The sequence below is a fragment of the Brachycentrus maculatus genome, unplaced genomic scaffold, assembly GCF_059751285.1.
Source record: "Brachycentrus maculatus isolate JH-2025_06_01 unplaced genomic scaffold, ASM5975128v1 h1tg000186l, whole genome shotgun sequence".
NCBI classification, from domain to species: Eukaryota; Metazoa; Arthropoda; class Insecta; order Trichoptera; family Brachycentridae; genus Brachycentrus; species Brachycentrus maculatus.
The window spans coordinates 800,097-817,850 of record NW_028280937.1 but is presented as its reverse complement, the minus strand read 5'-3'; the positions used below and the strand labels follow the sequence as shown (position 1 = coordinate 817,850).

General features: G+C 35.8%; 1 protein-coding gene across 3 annotated transcripts in view; it reads left to right on the top strand.

Moving 5' to 3' along the window:
• LOC148307867 (uncharacterized) overlaps window positions 1-17,754 on the top strand; it is a 30,172-nt gene that overhangs the window by 8,160 nt on the left and 4,258 nt on the right. For all 3 annotated transcript variants that reach the window (XM_088262690.1, XM_088262691.1, XM_088262692.1), the window contains exons 7-16: window positions 1,131-1,299; window positions 2,446-2,595; window positions 2,981-3,098; window positions 3,978-4,123; window positions 4,658-4,797; window positions 5,976-6,158; window positions 7,669-7,803; window positions 8,765-8,934; window positions 9,416-9,571; window positions 11,277-11,365. In XM_088262690.1, coding sequence (XP_088118816.1) covers window positions 1,131-1,299; window positions 2,446-2,595; window positions 2,981-3,098; window positions 3,978-4,123; window positions 4,658-4,797; window positions 5,976-6,158; window positions 7,669-7,803; window positions 8,765-8,934; window positions 9,416-9,571; window positions 11,277-11,365 — 1,456 coding nt within the window. The remainder of the gene's footprint in view (window positions 1-1,130; window positions 1,300-2,445; window positions 2,596-2,980; window positions 3,099-3,977; window positions 4,124-4,657; window positions 4,798-5,975; window positions 6,159-7,668; window positions 7,804-8,764; window positions 8,935-9,415; window positions 9,572-11,276; window positions 11,366-17,754) is intronic.

Below are 17,754 nucleotides of genomic sequence, written 5' to 3'. Positions count from 1 at the left end.
ATTACAGAATCTTGCTTTACAAAATCATACTGAATTTCACCATGGTTATTTTTTTTTATGAATAACCCGCAAAGCCCCTATTAGAGGCTGTCTGCAGGCAGGATAGTAAGGATAGGGAAAGGTAAATGTGAAAAATACATCACAAACACCCAGACCAATTGAAAATAAATCATTCTTGAATCTATTTTGCACTTAGCGAACCAACCAAATCATTCTTGAATCTATTTTGCACTTGAATCGAACCCGCGATGCCAGTTTCGCAGTCGAGCGTCTACCCAACTACGCCACAGTGCCTGTCACAAGTAGATTGATAATGCCTCTGCAAGGTGAAATAGCTATCTGAGAAATAAATTAATTGTAAAATAACTACAATCAAATACAAATAAATTACATTCTGGTTTATTGTATTAACTACCCATGAGATGTAAAGAAGTCTTCTTTACATCTCACCAATAGATTCAAGAACAAGGTTTCTAAATTGGTTCATACATATAGAACTTCCAAGAATTTGAGTAGTGTGGTTGTCAATAATGGGTAGAATTGGTGAATGTTACACATCGCTCACTCCTTTCAAGAACGTCATAAATCAAAAAACTTGATTTTTCAGTAGAACGTTTTTCATGTTTAAAAATATATGACAATGTATTAAAAATAAATATCAAGCCACTTATTGAACTTTTTACTGTGCAACAGATCTTTTTAGGTAAAACCTGACTGTTTTTTATCCTTATGAAAAATATTTAGTATATTAAAAAATAATTAAACAATACCCTTTCTTCAAAATGCAAAAACAACACTTTCTGCCCTGTAGCGGGTAAATATTAAGTTTAAAATATGCCTCTTTTGCTGGGATATAGTGAATTTTCTGGGCAATCCGAAAACATGCACATCTGAAAATTGTCGATTTTTGATTTATGACGTTCTTGAAAGGAGTGAGCGACATGTGTAAAGTGATCACTTAAACCAGCCTATGACGGTCGTCAGCCTCGTAAATGCCCAGACTTCCATAACTAATTGGAGATAATCCAGATTTTGTGAACAAGTATTTGGACACACTCAAAATGTTGTTAATACCCATTTATTTATTTATTATATAAAAATAGAACACTTTTTTAAAATGTGAATTCTAGTGTGGGGGTGCGTCCCGTGCCCGGTAGCAGCGAGAACAGCTGGCCGGAGAACGGGGAGCTGGACGACATGGGCTGCTACGCCGACGTGCTGGACATGCTGGTGCAGGAGAACACTCAGCTCAAAAACCAGCTCGACGACGCCTGCCAGAAGATCGCCAAGTCCAACAAAGTCCGTCCATCACCCTACTCTGTGTTGTATTGTGTTGCCGCGGTGGAAAGTTTGACCGACGTTGATTCTGTTACCGGAGTCGGTTTATCAGAACTTAGGACTCATCACCTGCTTTCGAAGCCTCTATAAAGGCTCATAAGCATTCTCCAGCATTTCCACCTCTGTAAATGTTTTAACGCACTATGGACGCGAAAGGTATTTCTACCCGTTCGGTCGATCCTTACAGATGAAAGGTATTTTTACCTTCTGCGTCGGCCTCATTTCAAAGTCAGAAAAGAAGGAATTAAATATTAATTTATTTGAATATTATGTACATATCAGTATGTTTGTTAAGGTCTTAACTGTATGTATATAATTATCAAATCCCGTGGCCAATGGTCCACAGGCGTAAAAAACACCCGTCCGAAATGTGTTAATGAAAATCATAATTTTTATAGTCATGGCTCTGTATTTCATGTCCTTAAAATTCATGTAAACAAGCTCGTTTCATTGCCCTTAGTGAAATTTCCATATTTCCTTGAGTAGAAATTTGGATAAGCTGCATAATTTATTTACTTTGTCTATCTATGCTTTTGTTCATTCAAGAATCTTCATTTTGATACTAGGTTTTTGTTAGTGCAAATAATTGTTACATTTTTTACATTTTACTACAGAAATATATAGTATGTAATTATATTTTGGTCCGCCTCCGTGGTGTAATGGTCAGCGTGTTTAGCTACCGTGCTGGAGGTCCCGGGTTCGATTCCCAGGGGGGTGAAAATAAATATTAGTGATTTTACACTGAAATATTTATTCAATATTACCCTGGACTGGTTCCTGAAGCGCAAGAGTGATCACCTTGCCTTCGTGTAAGTAATGATCAAGATAACACTGCGTCAATTTGATGCAGTGCCCTATGCACCATTGGGTGCGGATAAGGGTTATAAGTAAGTAAAATATTTTGGTTGCTGAAAATGACAAACAATAAAAAACAAGTGAATATGATAGCACACAATTGATCGAAGACGAAGAAGTGTTTCATTATGTTTAAAAAAATGTTAGCCACTATGGAATAGAGCCGTTATAGTAGATGCACATATCAATATTAGAAAAAGGTTAAGTGTTTTTTTTTATTATTATTTACCCTCACATGTAATGTTTGTACAGCTGGAAGAAGAAGTGTCCAAGGTCCATCGGGCTCACGAGGAGCTGGTCGGATCCTGCGACAGGAGGGAGAGGCTGGAAAGGGTGGCACGCAGCCGTCTGCAGGCCGAGTGTCGCCGACTGCACGACATCAACAGAGCCCTGCGCGAACAGGTACCATCATCCTTGTCCGTGCCTTATAAGTATTATACATGCATCCTGAATCAGAGGAACAAGGAGAAACTGGTAGTAGCAGCGACACGTGTACTCTTTAAACAGTGCAACCAACTTGCCCCAAGACCGGGCGGAATAAAGAAAGTTATTATTATTAAAGTTATTATTCTTGTATTATTTCGAGAAATAAAAATACTTTGTGTTCTGATCCACTCACAGTCTCGAAATAATATATCAATATGATCCACAAAGTTAATGCTTTCAATATTCAAAACATATTATTCTTGTATTTCCGTGATTAGCAATGCCGGTCATTGTGTGTTCAATCGTTAAGTAATGGTGCAATGATCTAATCACATTGTATAAACTTTCTCTCCTATTACAGATGGAGTTACTATCGGGGCAAGTGATGCGTCCACTGGAATCCATGACCCCAACAAATGATATACTACGGAAAGAGCTGCAGAATAGAGAAATGCTTATTGCGCAGCTTATTACGCAGAGTAAGTCAGAATTATATTCTTTCACAGGGTAAATATTGGTCTCTTAGATCGTCTTTTAATAAAATTAACCATCACTTTTATGCACTGAATTAAAACGGCTTTAATTTAAGCAGCACATTTTTCTTATTAGAATGGCCTGTAAAGCAAAAAAAGTCTTATCTGTAGGTAGAATAGTAAGGATAGGGAAGATAAATGTGAAAAATACATCACAAATACCCAGACCAATTGAAAATAAATACTTCTTAAATTTATTTTGCAATTGGCGGGAATCAAACCCCCAATGCCAGTAGTCAAGCGTCTACCCAACTACGCACGGTGCCTGGCAATCTCTAACTTCTCTACAATGTCTTTAATAATCCCAGAATATCAAAATATCTTGTTGGGAACTTCATGTGCCTTTCTAATCATGATCTGTTCACTTCTCGGGAGAAAACTCGTTCCATTCCTCCGCATAATACATCTTGCGGTCATTCCTTCACTATAGTGCTTTAATAGTGCACCTTCTCTATACTTTTTTTTCTTCTGCCACTTATCCTCTCCCATTAGAACATAAGAGACTGTTTTCTTGATTGTTAATAATATGAAGTCGAGGTAATCAATCCTAGACTTACAGATTACCTACTTCTGATTTTAAATCTTCCGTAATAAGTCATTAAAAATAACTAACAGAGCCATTAAACTCATATGTAAAGGCGTTAAAAACCACAACAAACTCATTTAAAAAAACACTAGTACACCCATTAAACTCATTAGTAAAGTTGTTAAAAATCGGTATATGTCGTTTTATTCTGTGATATGCATTCAGATAAAATTTGAGTAGTATTTTTTTTGTTGTTTTGTTGATCCATTACCAATATTGTGATTTTTTTATGGTTTCAGATAAAGAGCTGGTTTGTGCCAAGGAACGACAAGAGATCGAGATAGCGGCCCAGAGAGCCACTTTGCAGGAGCAACGAACGCACATCGACATACTGGACACGGCGCTTACCAACGCTCAGGGCAACGTGGTCAGGCTCGAAGAAGAGGTAATACATGAATATATTGTTATATAGATTAAACAAGTATTGTTTAATTTCCACGGCAGCTGGACCTTACAAAGTATTGTAAAATGTCCCACTGACGTTATTGGAAAACTCCGGGCTAACGTTGGTGAAAGGTGACTTTATCCTAAAGATGTATCAACTTAATCCAAACACTCTTTCCTGGAGGAAGCTCTATCATCCCCAATCCATCTCAACCAATTCTAATCAGACCCAAACTACAAAAAAATGAACTGCAATAACTTGACGTTACACAAATGTATTAAGTAATTACAAAGCCAACCAAAAGCCAGGCCATAAACCCTAGGATGCTCAGACACCCATCTTCATTAATTTAAATAAATAAAAAAACATAAATGTTTCATCTCAAATACACCTATAATATAATTTTTCTTAAATGGTTATCTTGTCTGGTCATCACTACTTATTTTGGCATTGATTTAATATTTCAATTTGTGCACAAATATGAGAATGTATTATAAAAAGTATCAGTAGCAGACGATGTGTAATTGTTTCCAGTGCCGGCACGCGCAAGGTTACATGGAGAGGGTGGCGCAGCTGCAGCGAGCTCTCAGCTCTCTGCAGCAGGCATCCGACAGGAGGGAACTCACCGAGAGGAAACTCAGGTCACAGCTGGAGAAGGAATTGCAAAATCAAAGGTGATTCCCACACAAGACTGTCCTATCCCTTTTCCTGTATTCCTTACCTTTACCGGCTAGCATACAATTTTTCCCTAGTAAATTAGGATGTGCTCCATCCGCCTCCGTGGTGTAAAGGTTAGCGTGTTTAGCTACCGTGCTGGAGGTCCCAGGTTCTAGGGGAGGGGTCAAATAAATTTAAGTGATTTTTTCACTCTATTATTTATTCAATATTACCCTGGACCTGAAGCGAAGGGCTGATCACCTTTCCTTCATGTGTAATGATCACTGCGTTTATATGATGCAGTGCCGTATGCACCATCGGGTGCGAACGAGCGTTTGAATATGAAGAAGAAGAACATTTTTACTGATTTATAATACTGGAAAATTGTGTTTTCACTGAACGATTGAAAATCTGTCTGGTGATTTTGTTCAAATAACAATTATTCTTAAATTGTAAACCACTTGAGTTTATTTTATTATAACGACTAGTTTCGGAAGCTACGCTTCCATCTTCAGGTCTATCTTCAGAATAAACTCAAGTGTTTTTCGTTTACAATTTCATCATGTCTTACCACAAAAAGAATGCGGAAACAATAATTAGATTCATATTATTTTTTGACATCTCATGGGTAGAATTGGTGAATGTTACGCGTGTGTAAAGTGATCACTTAAACCAGCCTATGACGTACGTCAGCCCTGTAAAGTCAGCCCAGACTTCCATATTCTTCTTCATTTTTGATGAGATGTCAAAAAATAAAATGAAAATAACTCCTGTAATTGGAGATAATCCAGATTTGTGAACAAGTATTTGGACACACTCAAAATGTAGTAAAAAATATTTTTATTTACTTTTTGGAAAACCAACAGAATATTTACAAAACATAACAAATATAATAAAATAAAATTCCAATTACAGGTTTTCACTTAAAAGTTATCTAATTATTAAATTGGCTCGATTTCAAAATGAATTTTGGTAGGACTTGGTATGCATTCTAGGGATTTTGAATAATGTTTTGTTTCTGATCTGTGCTACCGGAACCCTAAAATTGATAAGTGATAAAAGCTCGACAAGTATTTGAACACACTTAAAATGTTGTAAATAATTAGATTATTCTTAAGTTAGAGGGTCCTGCTTCTAATTTTCCTTTTGGTTTAGCTAAGGATGTGTAGCCTAATGTGGTGGTGTTGGTGCGCAGGTCCCGCGACGGCAGCGCGGGCCCCGGGGCGGGCGGGGGCGGGGAGGGGGAGCTGCGGCGCGCGCTGCGGGAGAAGGAGGAGCGCCTGCTGCTGCTGGAGGGGGAGTGCAGCAAGTGGGAGCAGAGCTTCTTGGAGGAGGCGGCGCTGCGCCAGGCCGCCATCGACGCCGCCAGCATACCCAAGTGAGACCACACCCTCATTCTATATCTGGGGATTGCCAAGTGAGAATCTCACAGTGGAGTCCCGGACCATTTAATCCTGGAACCGTGCACAATTAATGTACAAAATATATTATTTTGAGAAATAAAAATACTTTGTTTTTTGATCCACTCACATTTACATTTGAACATGAGTGGATCAAAAAACAAAGTCTTTTTATTTCTCAAAATAATATATCAATATAATCCACAAAGTTATTGCTTTTAATATTCAAAACAATGTACAAAATATTCAATAATGCTTTATAATGCTCTTAACTTGAGAATATAATTTGATAATATGTACAACATTTTGGGCGTTTGTCCACTACCCGGAATTTTACCATCCGGTTTACAAAATGAAAGCGACTACGACAGTTTAGCGTGATTGAATTTACGCGCAACGTGTTCACGCACCGATCAAGAGCTCCGATCCGAAGAAAGATGGACAAAAGCACAAGCCAATCCAAGCCAATCGTCGTTTTAAAATGCTAACTGATGTGCCGGATGGCAAAATTCCGTGTAATTCCGTGTAGTGGACAAACGCCATTTTAGTGTCATTTTGCTTATGACAGTCGTCAGCCCCGTAAATGCCCAGACTTCCATATTCTTCTTCATCTTTGATGAGATGTCAAAAATGATAATTTGATAATATTCACAAGTATGAATTTCTTGTTTCTCAAATACTAAGCTCCGATCCCCCTCAAGGTGAAACTCGCAAACTGGAGGATTCAGTAAGCAAACGGTTACACGAGAAGCCGGATGAATCTACGCTCAGAATTTAAAAAAATATATATGAATTAGAATTCAATAAAAAAATAAAAAAAAATTGTATGGAAAAAAATATTTAATTATTTTTTAAACTCCTTACCTTTCAAAAACACTTTTCTTTTCAACACCATTTATATTTATTTTGAAGAAAAACTTATTTTCTTCAATATAAAAACATTGTTTAAAAAAAATAATATTATTGACATTAAATGTTACCTGGGTTTAAAGAAAATTAAGTTGCGATTTATCATATATGGCCTTAAAGAATAATGACCTAGAAACATCGGAATTTTGCAAAAACCTTTTAATCATTTGAATTCAATGTATATTAACCTTTCCGGGAGTACAAAAAATTGATGTCCGACTTTCTCTGGGGAGTGGGTTTTTTTTACACTAACAAAAAAAAATCTTTCATTAAATCGATGTATTATGAAGACAGAAATTATGTTAAAATATTTTTTTTTTTAAAAACACCTAATCGAAATATTTTTTAATTATGACAAATTATGACATCCAGCAGATGTCATCGCTATAAGAGTTACATCATACTAACTGACAGACGGACTTCGACGTACATTAACGTCCATACTCCTTTAAGGAAAATTTGCACTGACATTCATCTACCTCCATACTCCCGGACTGGTTAATAGTATGTGAATGTTGGGAGTTGTAATCCCTCCCAAGTTTCTATGTTAATTTCTCATTTCATCTGTGCTCTGTGTAGGGATGCCAAAATCGCCGCCCTGGAGAAAACCTCCCAGGAGACGGAGCGGCTGATGGCCGACGCCAGAAACGAGAAAATCCGACACATGGACGAGCTCCACGATGCCCAGAAGAAGTGCGCCGACCTCGAAGGAAGGTAACAACACCCCTTCCCTTTCACTTCTACTTTGCGATTATATGCAAACATTTTATATCTAAAACACAGAACTCCTTCTGTTCGTGTCATGTCAGGTCCCCCTGATGCCGACTATCGCTTGAGAGTAATTGTTTTTGTCTCGGGCAGCCTTAAACAGCGCCTCGACGGTCCTAATTGTCCACTCTTCTACATTCCGGAGCCCGGAGACGTCTTCTGCCCGCACCTCGTCGACCCTCTATTTTGCCTTTTATGATTATGTGCAATAGCTTGTACTTTTCTCCTTTCAGCACATGTCCCAAATAGGACACCTTTCGGACCTTGATATCAGTCGAGGTCCGAAATCTCTGCTCTTGCTCTTGGAACACATCTGCATTGCTGACCATATCGGTCCATGGAATGCGTAGCATCTAAGATGTAGCCACATTTCGAATGCCTCTAGTCCAGTGGTTCTTAACCATGTTGGAGGTACCAAACCCCCCCAGTTTCATATGCGCGTCCACCGAACCCTTAATTGGAAAAAAATATTGCTAGATTTATATATTCCTTTCAAATAATATACTAGATCTATTAGATAAATTAATATATCATACGTTGTATCATTTTACATGATCTTTTTGATGATTTACATTTAATATACAAGATCTTTAAGATAAATTAATATGTCATACGTTGTATCATTTTTCATAATATTGTACAAGTCGGGTGTGTGTTTGGTCTCTGCCGATCCCGGGAGGCTGACTCACCGAACTCCAGGGGTTCGATCGAACCCAGGTTAAGAACCACTGCTCTAGTCAGTTCATGACTGACTTTGTTCAGTGCTGACTTTGGGGGTCCACGATTCAACTCCACCATTGGGTGCGGATAAGAGTTTGAAGAATTTTAAAATACTGCCTCAGCAATGCATTCACGGGTTGATGGTATATTATGTCCACATGATTAAGTTGTCTTGAAATGTTGGCAGGCTGAAGGAGCTGGAGTCGAAGGTGGCGGAGAAGGACGCCATGATCAAGGTCCTGCAGAAGCACACGCAGAGCCAGGCGGGCACCATGTCCTACGCCAGTGACGGCAGCGACCACTACAAGACGCACTCTCACTCGCACTCGCTCAGGAACAACTCCAGGGAAGAGCTAGGTGAGTTGTCTCATACTCACCAGAAGCTGATTACGTTTGAGTCATTATGCCGTGGTGTGTTGAAATTCCCGCATGCCGACGTTTCGTCCACCTCAACAGAGGCCGTCATCGGTGCGTGGTGTTACATTTTTTTGGAAGAAACAAATACAGTGGGATAATAATAATTTTGGATAATTCATATAGCGCCATTTTCGTAAAATACTACTACCTCAAAGGCGCTGGAACCACTCATAACAAGCATAATTCGTTCCAGAATCTTACTCGTTAAGTGAAAAAAAAATTGACTGGCGCCGAAGTCCAGGCTCACAAGTGAATGTCGTGAAAAAAGGATTTGCTTTTTCTCTGTAACTCATTATGGGAAATGTCGCAACTTTTTCACTTTTTTTTTGCTTGCTATGCGAATTATTCTTTATGAGAGGTTCTACTGTATCGTGTTCTAATAATTTACAAAAGTCTTGATAAGTTGTGGTGGTTTGTTCAGGTTTCGGAGCGTCGTCTTCCGCAGCGTCGTTCTCCAGCCAGGAGTCGAGTGTGCCGCTGTACCACAGCGCGGTGCGCGGCTCCCCCTCCCCCTCCCACCCGGGGCTGGTCACCAAGTACGGCTCTACCTCCAACTCCCTCAACAAGCCCGACTCGGGTGAGTACCTGTCCATCTCCAGCTTTGATGAATAATGGTTGAATGGAAATGCGATGACTGACCATTCTCTGTAAATGTCTTTGCACTGTTCCGTGTCTGTCTGCTGTGCTGGTCGGGGTTGTAAGCGTCTGTGTACCGGCCAACCTCGAGTCGGAATCGGATCTAGCTGACTAATTGAACTAAATACTAATCCCTTTCACTGCCTACACCGGGGTACTTCTAGAAAATTTGGTGATGGACTTACAATCTTGTGTTTATTTAGATTGGTAGTGACAGGTAAATTGAAAGCTTTTAAATGTAAATTCACAGTAAAATCGGGATATAATTTTATATTGTTTCCCATTTTCAACAAATTTCACATCTTAGTTTTAAAAAAATTGCTTTGCAAGAGCAGATCTGTCAGGAAGCCTAGATGCTTCTGTATCAGATCTAGGCATGCGGTGGGACAGCTTTCAATGTCCATCTCCAGCCAGGAGGTACTATTAGCCGAGCTAGGACACTCTTCTAGTGGAACGGGATGTCTGCTGACGACGGTCAAATGTCCACCTTCTCCTGAGGAGTGCAACGTGGTTTTTTCCCAGCAATGAGCAAATGCTGACAAGTTCCTGTTTGGCCCACACTAGATTATCCCTCCTGTTCCCAACACATATCTATCTTTATTTAGTTGAATGCAACAAAAATCCCCTTAGGGGTATATTTGCAAACACAGAATTCACCAGCCAACCACGGGAGAGGTAAAACGTCTTTTCACACCCGATTTTTTTAAAGAATGTTTATTGGATTTTTGTTTGTTTTTTAGAATATATAGAAATAATATTTTTACAATTTTTTTTTGTCTCCTTACCTTTCAATAACTCTTTTCTTTTCAAAACTATATAATTATTTTGAAGAACTTATTTTTTCAATGCAAAAATTGGCAAATTTCATATAATATTACCTGGATTTAGAGAAAATTAAGTTGCGACTTAACGAATACTGCGTCTTACTGATCTATAAACCTTGTACATAATAAGCAAAGCTTTTCAAGCATATATACCAATACATAAATGTATAAATTTAAAAATAATAATAATAATAAATACAACTCCCATTAAAAAAATTAATAAAAACAGTGGTCCCATTACATATTATTATTTGACATCTCATCAAAGTTTGTACGCAAAGACTTCTGTAATCCTATACATATTAATATCCTATATTCTGTAATCCTATATATTATATCCTATATTCTGTAATCCTAGACAGGCACCTTTGGTGACATTTGGTGACATTTTTTCTTCTTCTTCTTCCATGTTCACTCCCTAGGTGGAGCATATGGCCAACACGAGACGTCTCCAAGTCACTCTGTCACGCGCCATCTCCTTGGCTTCCTCCCAGGTCAGTCCGGCGTCTCGAAGTTCCGCTGAGTATAGTCGGTGAATGGTCGTCAGAGGCCTTTCGGGGCGCCGGAATCCTCGGGGTTGGAAGAAGAGACACGAGAGGTTGATGATCTCAGGTGGCATTATAAGGACATGTCCCAACCATGTCCACCTTCTCTTCAGGACTTCCAGTATGAGGGGCTATTGAGTTCTTCTCCTCACATCGTCATTCCTGACGAAGTCATACCACTTTATACCCAGTATTCGCCTCAGGCACCTATTTTCAAAACTTTGATGACATTTCTAGCAATTCATTACATGGCAAAATTGTGTTTCCATTTGACCAGATCCGACGAGCTTCGAGGGCAAGAAGCGCACTCTGGACAACGAGCTGGCCAAGCTGGACAGCCAACTGGACAGCCAGCTCCTGTCCAAGGTGGGTCACTCCGTCTCCCGCCTGACCCTCACCTCCGCAGGGCTCCGCGCCAACCCGCCCCCCATTCACCTGCCCTCCGCCGAGAGGGAAACCTTTTACTAACCCTGACAATGGAGACAATTACGCAACTCTAAAACGCTCCCATATTTTTTAAATTAAAATATAACTGTTTTAAAATCACTATAAATATTTTATTTACTGTCCGCCTTCGTGGTGTTTAGCTACCGTGCTGGAGGTCCCGGGTACGATTCCCAGGGGGGTGAAAATAAATATTAGTGATTTTACACTGTAATATTGATTTAATATTACCCTGGACTGGTTCCTGAAGCGCAAGAGTGATCACCTTGCCTTCGTGTAAGTAATGATCAAGAAAACACTGCGTCAATTCCATGCAGTGCCCTATGCACCATTAGATGCGGTAAGGGTTATGAGTAAGTAAGTAACTTTATTAAAATGTCTACCGGTTTCGAAGCTAACCGTTTCTTCATCGAGTCTTGATAAAGAAGCGGTTAGCTTTGAAACTGGTAGACATTATAATTAAGTTAAAAGAAAATATTTTTATTGATTTTAAAACAAAGTTATATTTTAACTATAAAATGGAAAATCACCAAGTTAGCGCGTCAAATATAAATTATACCGTCTATTTTTATTTATAGATTTGGCGTTTAATTTGTAGAACTCCATTTTAATGTATTATTAAATGTTAAATCAAACATTGACTTCTTGAGTCTAATAAGTTGTATTTTATTGTTTAAAAAAAACACATAAAAATCAATTTTGTGACAATTGTTTCGCCTAGTTATGTAACTTGGCGAAACAACTGCCACAAAATGGATTTTTATATATTTTTTTAACCCGATGGTTGCCAGAGACGAGATATCTCGGCAAATGGCGGAGTGCCCGTATGGCCAGAGACGAGATATCTCGTCAGTACTTTTGATGACGTATTACTCCGCAGTTTTAACTCATATTGACTATCTGTCAAAAACGGAACATACATTGCCATCAGTTGAAGTTGTCACAAAATATTTTATAAAGTTTTTAAATACTTTTAAGTGATTTATCGGTATCACTTTCAGCTGACAGTTGACAGATGTCATTAGGGCTACCACTCAAACCACTTGAAATATTGATTATTTTAATCGATTGTTTTGAACGCCAGGGGTTTTTATTTTGCTCAATTTTTTGTGTTTTTCTTATTATTTTAAAATATTCCATTGATAAATAATAGTTGTGTGTTAATATTAAATTTAATAAAAACTTGCGTGTGCGACTTAGTGTGACAACCCTGAAAATTTGAAACTGGTTTAACTTCAAGAATAAAACTCTAACAATCGATGCGGGATATAATATTTGGTAAGTAAATTATAATTCAATAAAAACAACAAAAAAAAATCTTTAGACAACTTTTTTCAAAAAAATACTTGGCCTGTTGAGCACTGCGGCGTAATTTATTTGCGGCTATGAAAAGGTTAACAATAAAATACAACATGGTGGACTCAAAAAATCAGTGTTTGGTTTAACATTTAATACAAATCAATATGTTGGCAAACAAATCAAATATTTGATTGATTTTTCTACTGCATAAAAGAGTTTATGTGAAAAAATTGTCTCCATTTTCAATCTTGTTTGATGTGTTTTCAAATAACTTTTCACGAAATGGATTCATATTGTTTTATGAATTATTTACATGCGTATACTCCCAAGGAGCCATCTAATTTAGGAACATGCCTTTCTAAAATGTTTTTCATGATATGGCTTTGATTTTAATCCACGGCCGATATTCAGACAATATATGTACCAATTAATTTATGTACTTCATTAATTACCTGAAGAATATATGTATTAAGAGGTCTGGTTGAAAAACTAATATATAAAAAAAACTGCTTTAAAGCGGAGGACCTTTTGATGACCTCTTGAAAATTATGGACAAACCTTATCGTCCAAGCAAAATCAATTCAGTATGTATGTATGTATGGACAAGATGTGTTTGCACTTCAAAGGTTTTTTTCTTCTTATAGCACTGTGATATTTGTGCAATTTAGTGCATAATTTTTTGAAATTTTATGTAATACCAACTTCATAATTTTAATATCATGATTAGAGACATTTTGTTTTGGCAACACTGATAGTTGAACCATTTAAACTATTTTTATTCCTATTTTTTTACTAATTTTAAAAAATTAAATATTTAATAAAAACTGTATCAGATATAGTTTAGTTTGCAAGAACTCATTCACTCGCAGGTTAAAATTAAAGATTCTTACTTTTTTCAACAAAGTTGCCATTAATCATCAATATTCCTCATTCAAATTTTTTGATGTCACGACTAGCCATCTTTTGTCAATTAATTAGTTTTTAGCAACAAATTAGCGTAAAAACATCTCTCGAAAATAAAAACATACATAGTTTTTCTAGCACACCTCTCCATTGATACTATGACTTATTCCACAACTTTGTCTTTGGATATCCATAAAAATAATAGCTTAAACAAAATAATAGCCTTTCTTAATGTATCGGTTGTTAAATTTTCTGAATATCGGCCCTAATTTAATATCCAGTTAGTACCTTTGATAATAACATTCCTCATTTTCTGTGTTGACAGCTGAATATGATAGTGCCATAAACATAAATAAAACTATTTATTTTTTATACTTATATAATGTCGCTTGCACTGTTATGATGCCTTTCCGAGTGCCTCTTTAAAGATCTGATTAATCACAAAACTAAAGCATAATTATTTATGTTTTAAATACATGGCACCAAGAATAGTGACAGATTTTTTATCTGCCTAATGGTCCCGCTTCCTAATATTGTAATAAAATAGTGCCTTCTAGATAATAAATACAATGCCGTGTCGTAAAATAGCTTTAACATTACTTTAATTTGTTTTTTTATCACACTATATCAAGTATAAATATAACAATGTCCGCCTCCGTAGTGTAATGGTTAGCGTGTTTAGGTACCGTGCTGGAGGTCCCAGGCTCGATTCCCAGGGGGGGGTGAAAATAAATATTAGTGATTTTACACTTATATTTATTTAACCCTGGACTGGTCACTGAAGCGCAGGGGTGATCACCTTGCCTTCATGTAAAGTAATGATCAAGATAACACTGCGTTAATACGATGGAGTGCCCTATGCACCATTGGGTGCGGATAAGGGTTAGAAGAAGTATGTAATTTGATTAATGTCCAAAGCAATATATTCACAATAAAACCATCGTTGTCATAAATTCTATAAGCGGTTATTTTTTAATATATATTTAATTGGATAACAGTAAACCCTCGTTAGTTCGCCTACATAGTGCAGTGGTTAAGATGTGCGTCTACCATACGGAGGTCCCGTGTTCAATTCTCAAGGGGATCAAAATTGATATATGTAATTTTTCATCACACGGCCTGTGCTTGATATAGGTGGCACTGTTTAAACCCATAACCTCTGAAACTCCTGTAATGGTGTGATCTAAGTATTGTGATATCTATAGTAATCGTTGCACAAGAAGTGCCAATGAATCAATATTTCTTGTTTCTTTTTGTATAATCTATGGTCGTGTTAAATTATGCTTAGAGAGGTAAATTTCCAAGCATCACATTTCAAAATCCCCTAAAAAAAAAAGTATATTATTTCCATTACATATGCTTGTATTGTCTGCCTCAGTAGTGTAGCAATAAGCGCTTTTGGCTACCATACTGGAGGTCTTGGGTTCGATTTCCAAAGGGGGGGGGGGTCCAAAATAAATTTATGTGATCTTTCGCTCTAATATTTATTTAATATCACCCTAGACTGTAGCGCAGGACTGATCACCCTGCCTTCATGAAATTCACAACCAAGATTATTCTGCATCGTCTAATGCAGTGCCTTGTATACCAATGGGTGTGTATAAGAGACAAGAAATTTTGATTCTCACATAGTGCGTTCCTATAGTAATTGACAAAATTGCAAACAATAGTGGTGTTATATTGTAGGAACGCTACCTTCTTGGTAAACACATGATCAACTCATTTTTGAGATTTATAATATAAGATTTAGAATTAAGAAGCTTCCTAGAATGTGCCTATTCGTGTAAAGAGGAATGAAAAAACTTTCTAGTATTCCCTTTAGGGATTACTGTATGATATTTTTATGTCTAAATTTAAATTGCATAATGGTGCCTCATCTATTTCCTAAGATCAGATTTTAGGAAAGATTTTTTCAACCATTTTCTTTTTTTATTAATCACATTTAATAAAAATAAATATTAAAATTATTTGTAAATATGTTTTCTAAGTATGTGTTAAATTTTTTTTAATTTATGCTTTTTTAATTATTTATTAGTGTCATGATTAATTTTAGCATATACCAAAAAATGTTATAAGTATATGTAGTCGAATATTTTATTTACACGGATGGACTCCCTAAGTCAGTCAATTTAAATTTAATACTTATGCATAGAAAAATGTATTAATGAAGTCACTATCCCATTCCGGAATATCTGATTTTATAATTAGTATTTTTATAGTAACATTGGTGAGACTGTGTTACGCGTTTAGTGATTAAGGGACATGTATCACTAACTTATTGGAGGGTTCGGCCAAATATTATCTATCATCCAAACTCAATTAAGTTTAAAGGTGTATAGATGGCGGTGTTTATTCGCACTTATAGTTCAAGGATTGTTCAAATTATTTTTAAAAGAAATAGGACTTGTAATGACATCTGTGGATTTCAAAATTTTATAGAGTTTTGGTGCAGTTTTCTGTTATACCGACTTGACAATTTAAAATTTACTCAAATAGATACCTATTTAGTTAAAAAACTACTGAATATTAAATCGTATTGATCGTGACTTTTTGACAATATTAGTTTAATAATTATTGCCATATTAGTAATAAATGTAACATTGTTAAAAAAAAGTTTTAAAAATACTGAAACGCAGTTCAGTTTGCGGGAATACATTCTCAGATAAAATTTACTTTTTCAGTTTAGTTAACACTTGTCTATAGATTCATTTGGATAATTACTATCAAATGTTTTTTGAGTTTATGTCAGTTTTTATGTTTGTAATCAACACGAAAAATTAAGATGATAATAAAATTGTTCTTTGGTGTAATTTCACACCGTTGCCATTGACATGTGATTCATATTTCCATTTCATTCATATTTAAAAACATTGCCATGTTTTTAAACATGAATTACGTGATACAGTTAAACTCCCGTAGATTTATCATCTATTTAACAAAGTTCTCCCAATAACTAATATATTTTTATTAACATTGAACTTTTTTTGATTTTACAGTTGTTGTTTTTTGAAAATTTGTTGAGATATTGATTTAAGAACTTAGTGTCCAATACAATGGCAACACCTAATGAATATTTTTTTACTCAAGAACATTGAGTTTACAATCAGCTACGGATCATTGATGAATCCCTGAATTTCAGATGATTTATTGGTAAATCTTTTACAAATTTTGACGGTTTGTGTTGAGAAATAGTTTATTAATTTACTTAATTTGATAGATTTGTCACTCAATCAATTGAATGTGAAACACAGTCCCACTACCTGCATAATATTCCAGCTTTTACTAATGTTTTGCTTATTTTTCTAGTTGAATTATTTTTAAAAATTCTTTTAATATTGCATTCAGAAACATTTGGTTTATAACAGAAATATATTTTAATTTACTTTTTCAGTTTTATTACCAATGATTGGATGACTTTTTAAACAGGGCTGTTTAAATATGTATTTAAGTGTTTAAAACATCTCCAATACAGTTTTTACTTATCGCATTTGCCAAAAAAAAGCTTTGAATTATTTAATAATAAAGCATGAATTGTTTTTTAATTCGAATTTGTTTTTTCCACATTATAGATGCTATTTCAGTTGACTTGCAAATGAAAGTGTTTTAAGCAAAATTAGAAAAACACACCTAAATAAAAAATTTAAAAAAGAGTTATTGATGCCGAAATAAAGTTAACATTATAAGCTCCATTTCAATATAACAAATGTGTTTTAAAACCGTCTTAAAATTACACAATAAAAAATCGTAATATACATATGTATCAGGAGCCCTTCTGAAGAATTCATATTTTGCAATTTGCAGCTAACATGCTCTCAAATAAACTTTATTTGTAGATGAAATCATTTAAAGTTACGCGCACTATTGCAGAACAAATATAAAACTTTATAATTGCCTAATTAATAAATTTATCTTAGATTCTAATAAAAAATAATTAAAAACAATTATTTTGTGTCAAGCTTAACCAAATTTATAGAAGTAATATTTTAATATTGATATTATTCATATGATGTAATCTCATGCTTTGAAATAATTTTTGTTATATAATATTTAAGAATCTCTAATTGGTTTTGTATAAACTCTTTTTCTGATTCTTAGCATTGTTTCGGAAT